At 36.7% G+C, this 15,072-nt stretch overlaps 1 protein-coding gene across 1 annotated transcript; it reads left to right on the forward strand.

The window, feature by feature from the left end:
• The first annotated feature begins 590 nt into the window (after positions 1-590).
• Positions 591-14,950, forward strand: Sertm2 (serine rich and transmembrane domain containing 2). Its single transcript, XM_071606853.1, has 3 exons — positions 591-789; positions 968-1,064; positions 10,465-14,950. The coding sequence occupies exon 3, from the start codon at positions 11,378-11,380 to the stop codon at positions 11,648-11,650; it is 273 nt and encodes a 90-aa protein (XP_071462954.1). The 5' UTR covers positions 591-789; positions 968-1,064; positions 10,465-11,377; the 3' UTR covers positions 11,651-14,950.
• The last annotated feature ends 122 nt before the right edge of the window (positions 14,951-15,072 follow it).

The raw sequence follows: 15,072 nt of genomic DNA on the forward strand, positions 1-15,072 counted from the left end.
GCTTTCTTCAAAACTTATATGTTCTTATATGATCTACCCTCAACCAGAAATCTGGGCTGAGGTTAAATTTCTACAAAACATTCAAATTAAGTGTATTAAGGGCTGGGGTTGTGGCTCAGTGGTACAGCACTCACCTAGTACATGCGAGGCCCTGGGTTCGATCCTTAGCATATCATAATAAATAAATAAAAACAAAGGTATTGTGTACAACTAAAAGAGATAAATATTTTTTTAAAAAAATTAAGTGTATTACCTTGGAGCCTAAAAAAAGTTTTCCAAAGCTAGAAACACAAACAAAGGCATACATTCTGTTTGGAAAGTTGAACTTATTTAAATATCATCACATGCTGGCAAGTTTGGCTTCAATTGTAAGCATATATTGCTGTAAGACCTAAAATGAAAAATCTTTTAGATTGAGCAAGAGATTTGAGCCTTTTCAATGACATATAAAGCAGTTTTTATGAAGAAAGAGTGCCTTAGCTGATCTTACAGATTCATGAAGAAGCCTTGAAGGGGTTAAAGTGGAAGGCTTACACAAACTTTGCTTTCTCGCTTCTGTCTTATCTCCTCCCTCTCTCTGGGGCTCTACACCGCTAAGGCAGAGAGGAGCTGGATCGCTACCTTTCCTGCATACTTTAAACTGTTGCCTACAAAGGAGGAACTGGGGACTTAACTAATCCAGGCTGCTTCCATTCAAGTGTTCCAGTCGGCACATATACATCCAAACAGATTTCTCTTTGCTCTTTGGAGCTTACAAGAAACAGGCATCTAAAACTGCACTCTGAAGCTGTAAGTGGTAACTGGCATTTTAAGTAAGGTGCTTTTCTGTTTTTTTTTTTTTTTTTTCCTGAAAAGGGCTGACTCTTGAGGAAGATGAAAGAGAAAGCATACTTTGCATGAACATAGTCCTGTTTCTTTGGCAAAACAAGGGTTGTTTTTTTTTTTTTTTTTTAATTCTATTTTCCAGATACTCCAGAGATGTTCCTGAACAAGTTGCCTGTTGGTGCAAGCTTCAGAAGGGATACCTAAATGGCCAGCCCCAATCGTACTGTGAGCCAGGAAAGGTAAGAGAGATTTGAAAATACAATGATGCTATTCATAGTGAAGTGAGCGACATTATTTTATTTATCGGCAGGTGTGACAAATAGGCACCATCTGTAGGAGAAGATACAGCAACTCCCACTTGTGCAAGCTTATTACTTAATGGCTCCAGCCATTGAAGGAGCACTTGCTGCTGAAATTGCTTTTTCACAGGCTGATATGAAACTGGATACTCTAACAGTTCCAACCTCCCTTAGTTTTTTCTTCTTCTCTGGGCAGATACATACAAACAGAATGTGTTAACTCTTGAAAGCTGTTTCAACTGATAGTTTTGACTTTCTTTTCTGAATTGTTCCACGGATCATTTTTCTTAGCTGTTTGATGGGATTTCAGCTCTGGAATTATACAGGCAGGAGTCACACAGAATGTGTAAAATGACCAGTGGGTTGTTTTCAGCACATTATCAATAAAAAATGAAAATAACTACTCGGAGCACCTCAAGGACCAAAACTGGGTTAAGGACACATTATTTCTACATCCCTTACACTGAGCTCAGTGTCTGCAACTTGGCAGACACTCAATAAAGATTTGTTGAATAAATGTCAGTCTGATTTTGGAAGCCATGCAGAACTTTGTTACTAATTGGAATAAGTTATGCTCCATGTACGTATAATATGTTAAAATACACTCTACTGTCATGCATATCTAAAAAGAACAAATAAAGATTTAAAAAAATGAAAGAAATGAGTTTCACCAGAGGAATCCCTCTTGGGCTTGATAGATGAAGAAAGAGCCACATACTCTCTTGTCATATAAATGAGCAAAATTCATGATCTGTAAGTGTATTTTATTTTGTTTCCGTGAGGTTATATATATTATGCTAACATCAAACATCACTGAGGACTTGGCATTTAAGTGTTCATACTAAAAATACAAGAAGCTTTTTGTTACCAGATGTTTTCCAAGTTAATGATGAAACATGCAAACAGAAAATTAAGGGTGCATTTGAAACTGGAGTTTTGAGATGAGACTAAATTCCCCATGTCACCAATTTCTTTCTGGGTTTTTTTGTCTCACAAATTTGAAGAATAAAATACATAGACTATAGCAGAAGGGAAGAGTAAATGGTGTAGGATTTATTTACATGAGAAGAGATAGAACTCCTGCCACGTGGGAGGGGGCCAGGTAGCAGAAAATCCCCTGTTGGTGTGCCAACTTAGGTGTTTACATATGATTCTGGGTAGAGCATGAACCAAAATCTATGTTAAACAGGCATTGAAAAAGTATCAGCTGTATCCTTTAGCCTGAGTTTTAATCCTTCCTATAACTCCCACTGGGTTTACCTCCACCTATCACCCCCTCATCCCCCCCCCCCAACCTTCTGGGACAAAGGAGCTGGCCAGAGGAGTTCCCATGGGTGAGCCTCAAGGTCTTTTACATTTGAAATAGGCCTTGATGGTGCCATTAATATTTCTAAGGGTTAACCTCTTGGTGTGGTTTCTTCATTGGAACAAGACCTCAATTGGGGCCCATCACTTCTGATTGCTGACCTTTCACTATTCTTATTCACATTTACATCATTCAAGGGTATTTTGATTTACATTCTAAGTAAAGTAAACCAGATATTCAGGTTAATGTTGAACACTAGACATTTCTCTCCACTTTCTTTTCTTCCTCCCTTCTTCCCCAATTCTTTTTTGGTTCCCTTACTTTTCTCCCCCATAATCACTCATTTCCTCCCACATCCTTCATTCACTTTTCTCACCTTTCACATTTCTTTCTTTCCCTCCTCTCCCTTTTCTTCCTTCCTTTTCTCCTATCCTTTCTTTTCCTAATTCCCCATTCCTCACTCTCCTTATCCCTCAACAGCTTTCAATCACTTTTACAAAGACTGGAAATTGAGTTTTTATTTATGAGCTTTTCAGAAAAGACTGCAGAATACTAAACTGATTCTATAAAGTTCTTCCCACAATAATTCCATTCCTCAGAATGAATATAATTTTTCTTCCTTTTTTTGTGCCAGGGATTGAACCCAGGGATATTTAAACACTAAGCCACATCCAAAGCCCCTTATTTCTTATTTTGAGACAGTGTCTTGCTAAATTGCTGAGGCTGGCTTTGAACTTGTGGCCCTCCTGCCTCAACTACCCAAACTGCTAGGATTACAATCATGCGCCAATGTGCCTAGCAAATTTTTGTTCCCTTTGAAATTATAGAGGTTTTTTTTTCTAAATGGTGTAGAGGTTTTAATGGAGCAATCATAGTATCTGTGAAATTCATTAATTAATTAGCAAAGAAAGCCATGACAATCCTGTTTAGAAAGCTTTTGTAAGAAGTTCTAATAGATCCAGAACCAGAATAAAAAAAAAAGAGAGAGAATTCTCCAATACCTGACTTTTCATCCATTCATTTCAAAGTCCTTAAATACATTAAGGACTTTGTCCTTAATGAGATTAGACTTGTCTGAATTGAACAGGGTGTTTGGTGTCCTGCAAACTACAAAGGTTTTAAGAAATTATGTGACTAGTGTTCTCAACCCTCAGAGGAAACATTTAAAGAAATTGACAACTGTAGGTGAGATTACTGTTGTCTAAACCTCTCCAAGATTCATTTAATTCTAATAAATATTTAATAAATATTCAGACCTAAGAAAAATTCAGGGTTGATTGTGTAAGAGACAAGAAATGTACTAGCAATCATTATAAAATCATCTATATAGACACACTTAGACTTTCTAAAACTTAAATATTAAATTTAACCCAACTCCTGTAATTTTCTTCTAAAAATGTGCAACTGAAATAGCAAATCAAAAGCAAAGTTTTTAATATTCCTTAATTCTTCATTACAATCTGGGATTTATTCTCCTTTACACAATAAGAGACTGGGGAGTAAAGGAGGAGAATAAAAGGGAAAGGGAAATCCAGGTTCTTCTCTAAGTTATACAGTCAGTCTTTCATACCCAAGAGTTCTGCAACTGCAGATTCAAACAACCATAGATTCAACCAACTGCAGATCAAAAATATTTGAAGAAAGGGGCTGGGGTTGTGGCTCAGTGGTGGAGTGCTTGCCTAGCATGCATGAAGCACTGGTTTTGATCCTCAGCACTATATAAAAAATAAATTAAATAAAAATTAAAAAGGTATTATATCCACCTACAACAACAACAACAAAAGTTTTAAAAAAATATTTGAAGAAAGTCTGGCATGATGGTAGATATTCGTAATCCTAGGAGCTAGGGAGGCTGAGGCAGGAGGAGTTCAAGACCAGCCTCAGCAACTAGCTGACATGTTTCTAAATAACAAAGGCTGGGGATGTAGCTCAGTGGCAGAGTGCTCACCTAGGATGTGTGAGTCCCTAGGTTCAAGTCCCACTATAACCAAAAAAGAAAAGAAGGAAAAATTTTGAAAACAAACTACATCTCTACTGATAATGTACAGATTTTTGTTTGGTGATGAGAAACAGTAAGTATAACAACATATTTAGATAGCACTTACATTGCATTAAATATTATAAGTAATCTAGAGATGACTTAAAACAAACAAGAAGATGTGCATAAATTATATGCAAATATTATGCCATTTTTATTAGGGATTTGAGAATCATTAAGAATTTGGTATCTAGAGGTCCTAGAACCATGCCCCACAGATAATAAGGTCTGATTCTATTAGAAACCAAATCAGAGATAAAAGAAGATTGTTCTTTTTCTAGTTATTGGTGGTAAGTGCATTTTTTCAATCATATTCATGTATTTATTCTGTTATTATTAAGTGGCTACTGTGAGCACAGCTATGTAGGGCATGGAATGTTAAAAGATATCCTCAAGCAGTTTATAAGTTAGTATTTAGGGGGAAATGCATCTCATGGATATCTACAATATTGGGGAAGAGTTATTTCTCTAAGAGAGATACAAGACATAGGAATTAAGACTGGGGTGGAAAATCAAGGTCAGCTTCATGAACTGAACCCTAAAGAATGGTACCATTTCCTTATGCAAATATATGTGAATATGGAAGGAACTTTTCAACCAAAAACCTAGCAGCAGGGAAGTATGTGGGCATATATCCAAAGGATTTAAGATTAGAATTCTATAATTACACAGCCACATCAATATTTATAGCAGCACAATTCACAATAGCTAAGCTATGGAGTCAACAAATGTGCCTTTCAACAGAAGAATGGATAAAGAAACTGTGGTATATATACACAATGGAATTTTACTCAGCCATTAAGAAGAATAAATTTATGACATTTTCTAGTAAGTTTATGGATCTTGAGACTGTCAAGCTAAGTAAAATAAGCCAATCCCCCCTCCAAAAAAAACAAGTTTTCACTGATATGTAAAAGCTAACCTATAATGGGGGTAGGGGGAGAACAGAACTTCAATAGATTAGACAAATGAGAATGAAGGGAAGGGAGGGCGGATAGGAAAAAGAAAGACAGTGGAATGAATCTGACCTAACTTTCCTATGTACATATAGGATTACACCAGACTGAATCTCACCATCATGTACAAGAATGGGGTCCTAATTACAATAGATATATTCCATGCTTGTATAATTATATCAAAATGGGTTCTACTTTCATGTACATAAAAAGAACCAATAAAAAAAGAACAACTACTATAGTTTGACTAGAAAGGAGAATAATGAAAGGAATTAAGATTAAGTTCAGCCTGGGCATTGACAGCCTTGAACGAAAAGCTAAGGAGAATAAAGTGGAATAAAGTCCAAAGGCAATAAGGAGACTCAAAGGGCTTCTAAAACTTTATTCCTTTTTCATCCTACTAGAATAGTCATAAATAGTATAGTAATAGCATGTAGAATAAAATGAACAAGTTGAATAATACTCACAGACATACTTTTTTGAAAAATAAACATAACTTTTAAAACAAATAAAACTATCATATTATTTAGGCATGGGGTTGTGTGAATATATAAATAAAAGGAAAGTAATGATTAATTAAATTCACTGTATTTGGCACTTCTGGAGAGAAAGGTAAGAGGTCAAGATGGGGGGAGCATATGCAGATATGTCAGTTGTAACATTCTCACTCTTAAATTTGGTAGATGTTTGTTTACAGGTGTTTGTCTATGGGTGTTCATTATATTAAGTAAACAAATAAAAGAGGACCTGAATTTACCAATGATGACAATGTGTGCTAAGTCAAGGAGTATGGCTTATCCAATTCTGTGTATTTGAGATCCAAGGGAAAATAAAAGGATACTATAATACTACAGGGGACTCTCCCAGCTGGCTTACATTGCCAGTGTTTCTTTCTCCTTCCACTTCTCTTCTGGGAGGCAGGTAAATGAGTAACTTATGAGATATAGAGGTGAAAAAAATCCATTGAGTGGGCTGGTGATATAGCTCAGTAGGTAGAATGCTTGCCTTGCATGTACAAGGCCCTGGGTTCAATCCCCAGCACACACACACACACACACACACAAAAAAAAAAAAAAAAATGGAGTTCTCTGGGCTAGTACCATTAGTAACATTCTTTTTTATTTTTTGTTTTGTTTTGGTACTGAGGATTGAACCCCGGGGTTGCTTAACCACTGAGCAACATCCCCAGCCCTTTTTATTTATTTTTAGTTATACATGGATACAATATCTTTGTTTATTTTTATGTGGTGCTGAGGATAGAACCCAGTGCCTCATATGTGGGAGGCAAGTGCTCTGTAACTGAGCCACAACCCTAGCCCTTTATTTTTTATTTAGAAACAGGGCCTCTCTAAATTGCTGAGGCTGGCTTTGAACTTGTGATCCTTCCACCTCAGCCTCTGAGCCCCTGGGATTACACCTCTGTGATTACACAGATGTGCCACCATGTCTGGCTTGGGCTAGTACCATTCTTAAGGAAATGAGCTGCAGGGAGAAGAGCTGGTGAGAAATAAAACAATTCGGATAGACCATCTATATATGCAACATGTTTAATACCTAGGGGGCAGCTGAGATCAAAGGATGCCTCTGTGTGAACTGCTTGGGACTGTCAGAGTCCTGAATTTGAAGTGCTTTGTTTTAAAGTGATATTTCTCAGCCTTAGCTGCCTATCAAAATAAACTGTAGAGCTTTTAAGTTATACAGATGATCATACCTCACACAGACCTAATGAATCAGAATTTCTGGTATATATATTTTCCAAAAGCTTAGTAAGCAATACTGAAGTACAACAAGGACTAAAAAACATTCCCTGAAGAGTGTACTTAGAAACCTTAAGTGGATGACTTGTTACAAGCAAAGATTTCAGGGTCCTATCCCCAGAGATTCAGACCTAGGAAGCAAGGGACAGAGCCTGGGAATCTACATTAAATAGACACCCTTCGGGTGCATTATTCTGATGAAAGGACTTCCCTGGGACCACACTGAGAAACCTTGCCTCCAAAGTTTCAAAACCCTAGGGCCTCAAGTGATTATTCTGTGTATTCGTTTCCTGGAGCTGCCATAACAAAGTTGCATAAATTAGGTGGCTTGAAACAACAAATTTATTCTCTCAGGTCTGGAGGCTAGAAGTCTGAAATCAAGGTATCAACTGGGCCACACATACTCTGGATCTGCAGGGTAGAATCCTTCCTTGCCCCTTCTAGCCTCTGGTGTTTGTTGGCAGTCCTTGGCATTTCTCGACCCACAGATGCAGCAGTCCATCTCTGTTTCTTTCTTCCTGTGTGACTATCTTCTCTTCTTATAAGGACAATAGTCATTGGATTAGGGCCAATTTATTTATTTATTTATTTTTTATGTCTGCATTTTTTTTATTATTAGTTTTTCAAAACATTACAAAGTTCTTGACATATCATATTTCATACATTTGATTCAAGTGGATTATGAACTCGGATTAGGGCCAATTTAATGTCCTCATTTTAACTCGATTACATCTGCAAAGACCTTATTTCCAAATAAGGTCACATTCACAGATACTGAGGGTAAAGGACATCAGCATATCTTGCATGATACAATTCAACATATGACACTATTTTAATTACTATTTAAAAGGAGGACTTACAATCAATAAAAGAAATTAACTATGTTCTTTATATGGACTGTTTAGAGAAATAAAATAAATAAAACAATAGTTAACCCTCACAGGGCAGCGTTCAAAGAATCACCAGAAAAAGTTGAGTTTAAAATGCATGTTCCTGGCCTTGATCCCAAATAACCAGAAATCAAAATAGATGTACATTTAAGTATGGCAAAAATGTTTCTTAGACCATTGCTCCCAAGATTGTAGAAAGAGACCCTCTGTCTTTGCTTTTGTTTCTTGTGAACCACATGGCTCTGAGTGGGAATTAGGGACAATAAGTTAGTAGACTAAGATACAGATTGCCGAAGATATAGGTAATGTTGGCTAGGAAATATAAATTTAAAGCTGAGCACTCCTAGGTGAAAGGGCAAAATTCAAGATGATAGGAAGAATAATGTGATTGTTGGAGCTATTTCTACTAACTCTCCTTGGCTATGTTAACAAGAGACAGAACTAGGCTACATTGTCAGCAATCTGCTACTATTGCACATATAAGTGTGACAGGTGATGGTTGTTTGTATTGTTTATTTTAGTCACCCATATATAATATTAATGTTTGGAATGGCAAACTAAATCATTTTGAGAAACTTCAACAGTCAATAGTTGACCTTATTTACACACTGGAAGGTTTTTGCCAAAAACGACAAGGTTCTGTTTTGGCTAATAATGAAGGATGCATTTATTTGCTAAGAATAGACATGTCCTGTCAATTCTTTGTGGTCTACGAATGCTGGAAAAAAATGTGTAATCTCACCCCATAGACATAAATGAGAACAAAAAAGGAGAAGCCTGCATTCCTGAATATTCCATGATTCATTAAGGTGACAATTGGCACTAGAACCTGGACATTGAAAAATGAATCCTTAAATTTAGGTTTTATATGTTTCAATGGTAGGCTTTTCTGATTAAGATAGATCTGACATTCCCAGTCCTGGTTATAAGTTAAAGTTACTTGGGGAGATTTTTAAAATTAACAATGCTGCCTGGCATGGTGATGTGTGCCTGTAATCCCAGCTACATATGAGGCCAAAGCAGGAGTATTGCAAATTGGAGGCCAGCCACTGCAACTCAGTGAAACCCTGTCCAAAAATAAAAATAGCTGGGGATGTAGCACAGTGGTAGAGCACCCATATACTGAAAAAAATAAATAAAAACTAAAACAAAAATTAATGCTTGGGACTCATCCCAGACCAATACAGTCAAGATCTCTAAGTGGTGCCCAGGTCCCTGTGTTGTAGGGACAAACGAGGCAAGGCACCGAAGATAGCAGGAAACACTTTTATTTGGCTGCAGCCAGGTTCAGAGGGCACAGCTTTTTCTGTAATCAATTAATCTCCTGAACCCCAAGTTCAGGTAGTTTCAGAATTTTATACCCAGCGTGTAAGGGGAGGGGCTCAGAAGTTCACAGTCTCCAGAAGTTCACATAAAAGCAGCTTTTTCTTTCACTGTTCTGGGCAAGTTAACCCTTCAAGGACAACACCTGAGAAGCAGAGAGCTTCTTCTCTCTTTTCTTTCCTCCCCCTGCCAGCTGTTACCATGGAGCCCAATTGTAACTCATCTTTAAAATGTAGACATCCCTGTGAAGCCCAACTCAAGGCCAGAGGCCTTGTTTGCACATTTCTTCAAAGTACTATACTGGATATGTTTGTGAAAAACTAGTAAGGGGGTGTCCAGCACCTGGATTGCTGGAAACTTCCTGGCCAGTGGCAAGTAAAACAGGGCAACACAAAAATAGGAAGTTTATCTACATTGAACTCTTTTGCAGAGACTCTTTTTTGCTGACAGTCCTAAAATCAGCCATGGTGAAGATTTCTGGAGAAGCCCAGTTAAGACTTTTCTGTGGAGAAAGGGGGTGTCACTTCACCTACTGTGATGATTATTATGTAGAAATCTAGGTTGGATTCAAGGCCTATATGTTAATAAGGACTTCAGGTGAATTTTATGGTCAATTAGTATGAGAAAAACTCCTAATCTTCCATAGTTATTAGCTGCCCTTTAGTGATCTCATTTTTTTATTAACCTTATTTTATTTTTTGGGGGGGGTATGGGGATTGAACTCAGTGACATTCAACTACTGAGCCACATCCCTAGCCCTATTTTGTATTTTATTTAGAAACAGGGTCTCACTGAGTTGCTTAGCACCTCTCTGTTACTGAGGCTGGCTTTGAACTTGCGATCCTCCTGTCTCAGCTTCCCAAGCCACTGATACCACTGTGCCTGGCTCTTTAACCTTCTAATAGCTATTTTCTGCATAGGGAAAAAACATTCAAAATTATGGAAACTCATTATTTTTAAACTAATTTGCTATAGCACACCATTTTGCAATGTATCAGTTCATTTCTAGTTCAAAACAAATTGCCATCTGTTTGTCTTAGATACCTAAATCTTTTTTTTTTTTTTTTCAGGAAAATAAATCTGTGGAAGAATCTTAAGAACCAAATTTTTTGAGCCTAAACCTACTGCTGTCAGAATCTCTGAGACCTCCTCCATCTAAGAATTGCCAGGTCTGACAACACTTTCACTACAGCCTACAGTGAGGAATGTCAACAAAGCTATAGTAAATTCATGTCCTTCTAGACTTACAATCCTCAATCTGTGCACCTGGGCAGGAATTTGACCATCTCCAACCTCAGGAAAGATTCAGAAAGACAGACAAGACTCAGAAATGCTGAGTCAGAAATTTACAAAATCTTTTAAGAATTCTCAAGAAGAACCCAATTAAATCCACATAATTAGTCCACACATTTAGATGAGCTATAGATAAAAGGGAGCCCTTTCTCCCTCTACCAAAACAGAGTAAAACTCTGATATAATACTCTAAGAGATTCTTGCCCCCATACCAGTATTATAAAGCAGCTTTACCATATTTATTTTAATCAGTATAAGAATAGGAGTGTGATAAGTAAAGTTTATTTACATTTTTTTCAAATTAAGAAATTCTGATCAAATCTACTTGAAAGGGTCTGGGATTGTGGCTCAGTGATAGAGCACTTGCCTAGCAAGTGCAAGGCCCTGGGTTCGATCCTCAGCACCACACAAAAATAAATAAATAAAATAAAGATATGGTGTTTAACTACAACTAAAAAATAAATATTAAAAAAAATCTACTTGGGAGGGAGGAAGTTAGGGTGTGACAATTGCCAAATTAGAACATCACTGTTTTTTGGCTTGTGCAGTACTGATTCCTCTCTAAGAAAGATTGGTTTGCATAATTGGTGGAACATCACCAATATATTCAGAGACAGGCTAAGACACTGTGGAATGCCTCAAAGGCAATAGAAATAAAATAGAAACAGGTATTGGCTCAAGACCTGAGTGATGACGGAGGTGCACTTTAAGTACCATGGAAATCTCACTGGACGGGCCCATTTTCCCACTCTGGCAACAGAGGTTGACAGCACATCAGACAAGTATTCCAACCTGTACATGTATGTGGGCTTATTCTTGAGCCTCCTGGCCATTCTCCTCATCCTGCTCTTTACCATGCTTCTTCGGCTCAAACATGTGATCTCACCCATCACCTCTGAGAGTACAGAAAGTGTTCCTCAATTCACTGATGTAGAGATGCAGAGTCGAATCCCCACTCCTTAAAGCCAGGATGAAGATGAGATCTCAGTAAACCGTGGTATGTTGATGTCCAGGAAAGCTTGCTTTTCTACATGAAACTTCTTATGTAACAACAAGCTGTTCATGTTTTCTTCATGTTATTCTTCATTTTGACTCTGCTTGTGGAATATCTAAGAGGTTTAAGACTCATTCTTTGAAAGGAATATAGAAAATGGCAGCTGGATAGGAGGGCAGATTTCCATGGTTACTAAAGAGAACCTGGGCCTCGAAGAAACCTCAGACCACAGAAATTTGTATGTAACTGCCATTAAAACACAAGACCGCTGGAAGCTCCAAGAGCAAATAAGAAGAATTTGCTTCTGAAAGGTATGATTGTCCCAAAGGGTGCCCCAAGAAAAGGACAAGTTTTAATTGGTCATTTCAGCCATAAAGAATTACCTGTGCTGACATAAAGCTAAACCATGTCAGAGTTTAAAAGAGACCACTAACCTTTTTCCAAAAGAGCAATGATTTGATCATCTTAGACCATCAGATTTGTCCCAAATGAAGAAGAGAATTAAAGAAACTGTTTGAATTTAAAGAGTAAGTTTGCAGGAAGAAGTTCCTGTGAATGAACTCTCCTAGTGAGAGAAAAAAATGTGCATACTATATCTGTGTTATTATTATTACTGGACTTTAAAAAATTCAGATAATGGCAGATGTATTACTAAAATCTGGAATGATGAGCTGCCCCAAAATCAAGGGAAAAATAAGGCAAAATGTTCTCATAATAAGGAACCCTATATTAAACGTGCAGCTTCTTTGTCTTTTGCTCCCTCCCCGTCACACTCTAGGATTGAGTTACACACAAATGTGAACTTTGTTTAAAGACGGCCTTGGCAAAGAAAACTCAACTGTACTTTAAAGCATAAGTGAAATGATCTTGGTTTTCTGTCATTAAATAATTGGGGCTTTGTACAAATTATTCCAGCTTTCTAAGTTCCAGGTTTTTCTTGCTGAAAAATTTTCAGAGAGCTATTTAGTCATCACTAGACTTTTTAGAAAAACAGAGAGAGAAGGACTAAACAATTCTCTCCAACAAATCCTTATTGAAATCAATGTCCTCAAATGTCACATTTGTCTTTCCCAGAAAATGTTCTCTCTTCTTGATTCCTGCCAAAAGATGAAGTGTTTCACTTATTATCTACAGGAGAAATATGGTTTCAAAAATCCCATTCTCATAAGCAGCCCTAATATGCCAGTAGTGGAGAATTTGATTTTTTAAAATTAACTTACCAAAGGAGATGAGTACTGTTTACAAAATAGAAATTAGAAAGTCATATTCCTGCCACCTAAGGACTAGTATACCTGTATTAAATTCTACCTGCTCAAAAAAAAAAAATCAGTCCTCCCTTGAACCTAAAAGGCAGTTATCAAATTTCACAAGGTGTTCCCTTGGGAACTGGTGGTAAGAGAGAAAGGGAATGGGTGTGAAGTTAATGCTACCCCCACTAGACATGTAGCTCTCTATAGTCTGTAACCAATTTAGATTGGCCCCTTTACTCTGATCTAAATCTAGCTTGGTGGTGTTATTCCCAAGTGCTTTCCACTTTTATACACAGTCATTTGCCAATGCTCCCCTCTCCAAGGGGCTGCAAAGTGTGAAATCCCCACATGCAGAGCTAAACTTAGCAGCAAGGCTGACTGCCACACCTGTTACAACTGTGTACTGTCAAGAAATGGCAGCTGCATTCTTTACCATTCAGAACAAATTAACAGGTAGGCTAAGACTTAGTTTGGGCATACAGTTCCCTTTTCACTTTATATTTTCCAAAATGCAAAATGACTCTTATTACATCTCGGTGGTTTAAGTTGTGCCTTTATTAAATACCCAGACTCAATTTAAGATTTAACATTTTAACTTTCGGCAGCCTTATGTGGACGTCAAAGGCTGGCAATATACTCCAGAGCTTCTTAAGGACACGAGTCTTCCTTCACTCCAGTATTTGAATGCACTTTACAGTTGAGAAGTCAGTGGCTGGATAAATGAAGGAACCAATTTCACTTTCAGCAACAGTGAATAGCAAGATACTCAATGCATTGTTGCTGAATGTGATAAAAACACACAGACTGCAAGTCTATTCCCTGTCTGATCCAAATTTCAGGAGATTAAAACTACTTCTTAATCACTGACTTGATGATGATTCCTAATTTATGATCAGGTTTCTCACCTGGAAAACAACCACTCTCTTTCATCACAACTACCCCATGGGATCCAGATCTTTACTAAGCATTAACCAAACACACAGCACAGCTTACCCTAAAATAGCAACATAACCCCCACAATTTAATGTGATAACATAAATGGAAATGCATTTAAGCAGATGTGTCTTATCATGTCTCATGTGGTATTTAATCTTTAGGAAAATAAACTGAATATTTTCATAATAGTAAATTTACTATAAAGAAAAAATTCCCATTTATATTAAATTATATTACATCCCAAAGGTATTAATTAACATATATTACTGCTCAAAGAATCAGCTAGAATAATCAGTAGACACAATTTGAATTTATCCTTTTATCCAAAATGTTGACTTGGCAATTCCTTGCCCACCCCATTGTCCCAAAACTGCATGTTAGCTGGTGTAAAAAAAAGGTAGGTTATTTACAAGTAGGTGTACTGTTTTAAAATAAAAATAAACATTCTTCACTTTTTATTATATTGAACCATATGAAATTGACATTTTTGTAGATACAAAATGTCTAGATACCTAATACAAAGACTAACCACATGAATTCTTTAAAGAATAATCTCTCTCAATATGTTTTAACATAAATCAATTTCTAAAAAATTATATTGCATGTGTTTCAGAATGATGGGATATATAAAACAAGGTATATTGTAAAAGGCTTATGTATTATGTATTAGCAAATATTAAGATAATCAAGTAAAGATGGATTCATTCAGCCTAACCTTTCCATTAATGCCAAATCTGAAGCTTTGTACTCATAACTGAGTTTGACCACCACAGATCCCACAATACTTACTAAGTACGTATAAGGGGTCCATTTAGTGCATTTAAATAATTATCTTTAGTAACAAGCTTTATTCACCTGCATTTGTACATAAGAACTTTTTAACAAGATGAAGTATTGTATGAAAGAAAAACTGAGTTTCTTTTGTTTGAAATCACTTGTTTGAAATAGATTCATAATTGTGTAAAAACAAACATGCTATTTGCATCAATGTTTAGCGTGTCATTTTTGATCCTTGAACAATAAATTCTGACTGGTTTGCTAAGAACAAATATCTATTGTCTGAAGAATGTAAAGAGCATTACATTGGAGTCTTCATCCCAATATAAATTGTAACAACTGCAAATTTGTGGGAGTTATCATTTTGAGGTCTCATTATTTTTTCTTATTCTCTAATCTCTCAGCTTTTATCTCTACCCACTTGACAC

Source organism: Marmota flaviventris, chromosome X (genome assembly GCF_047511675.1).
Source record: "Marmota flaviventris isolate mMarFla1 chromosome X, mMarFla1.hap1, whole genome shotgun sequence".
Taxonomy (NCBI): domain Eukaryota; kingdom Metazoa; phylum Chordata; class Mammalia; order Rodentia; family Sciuridae; genus Marmota; species Marmota flaviventris.

Bases quoted from the DNA above. Each gene is read 5' to 3' on its own strand.
- Sertm2 (XM_071606853.1), top strand. From the start codon at position 11,378: ATGACGGAGGTGCACTTTAAGTACCATGGAAATCTCACTGGACGGGCC.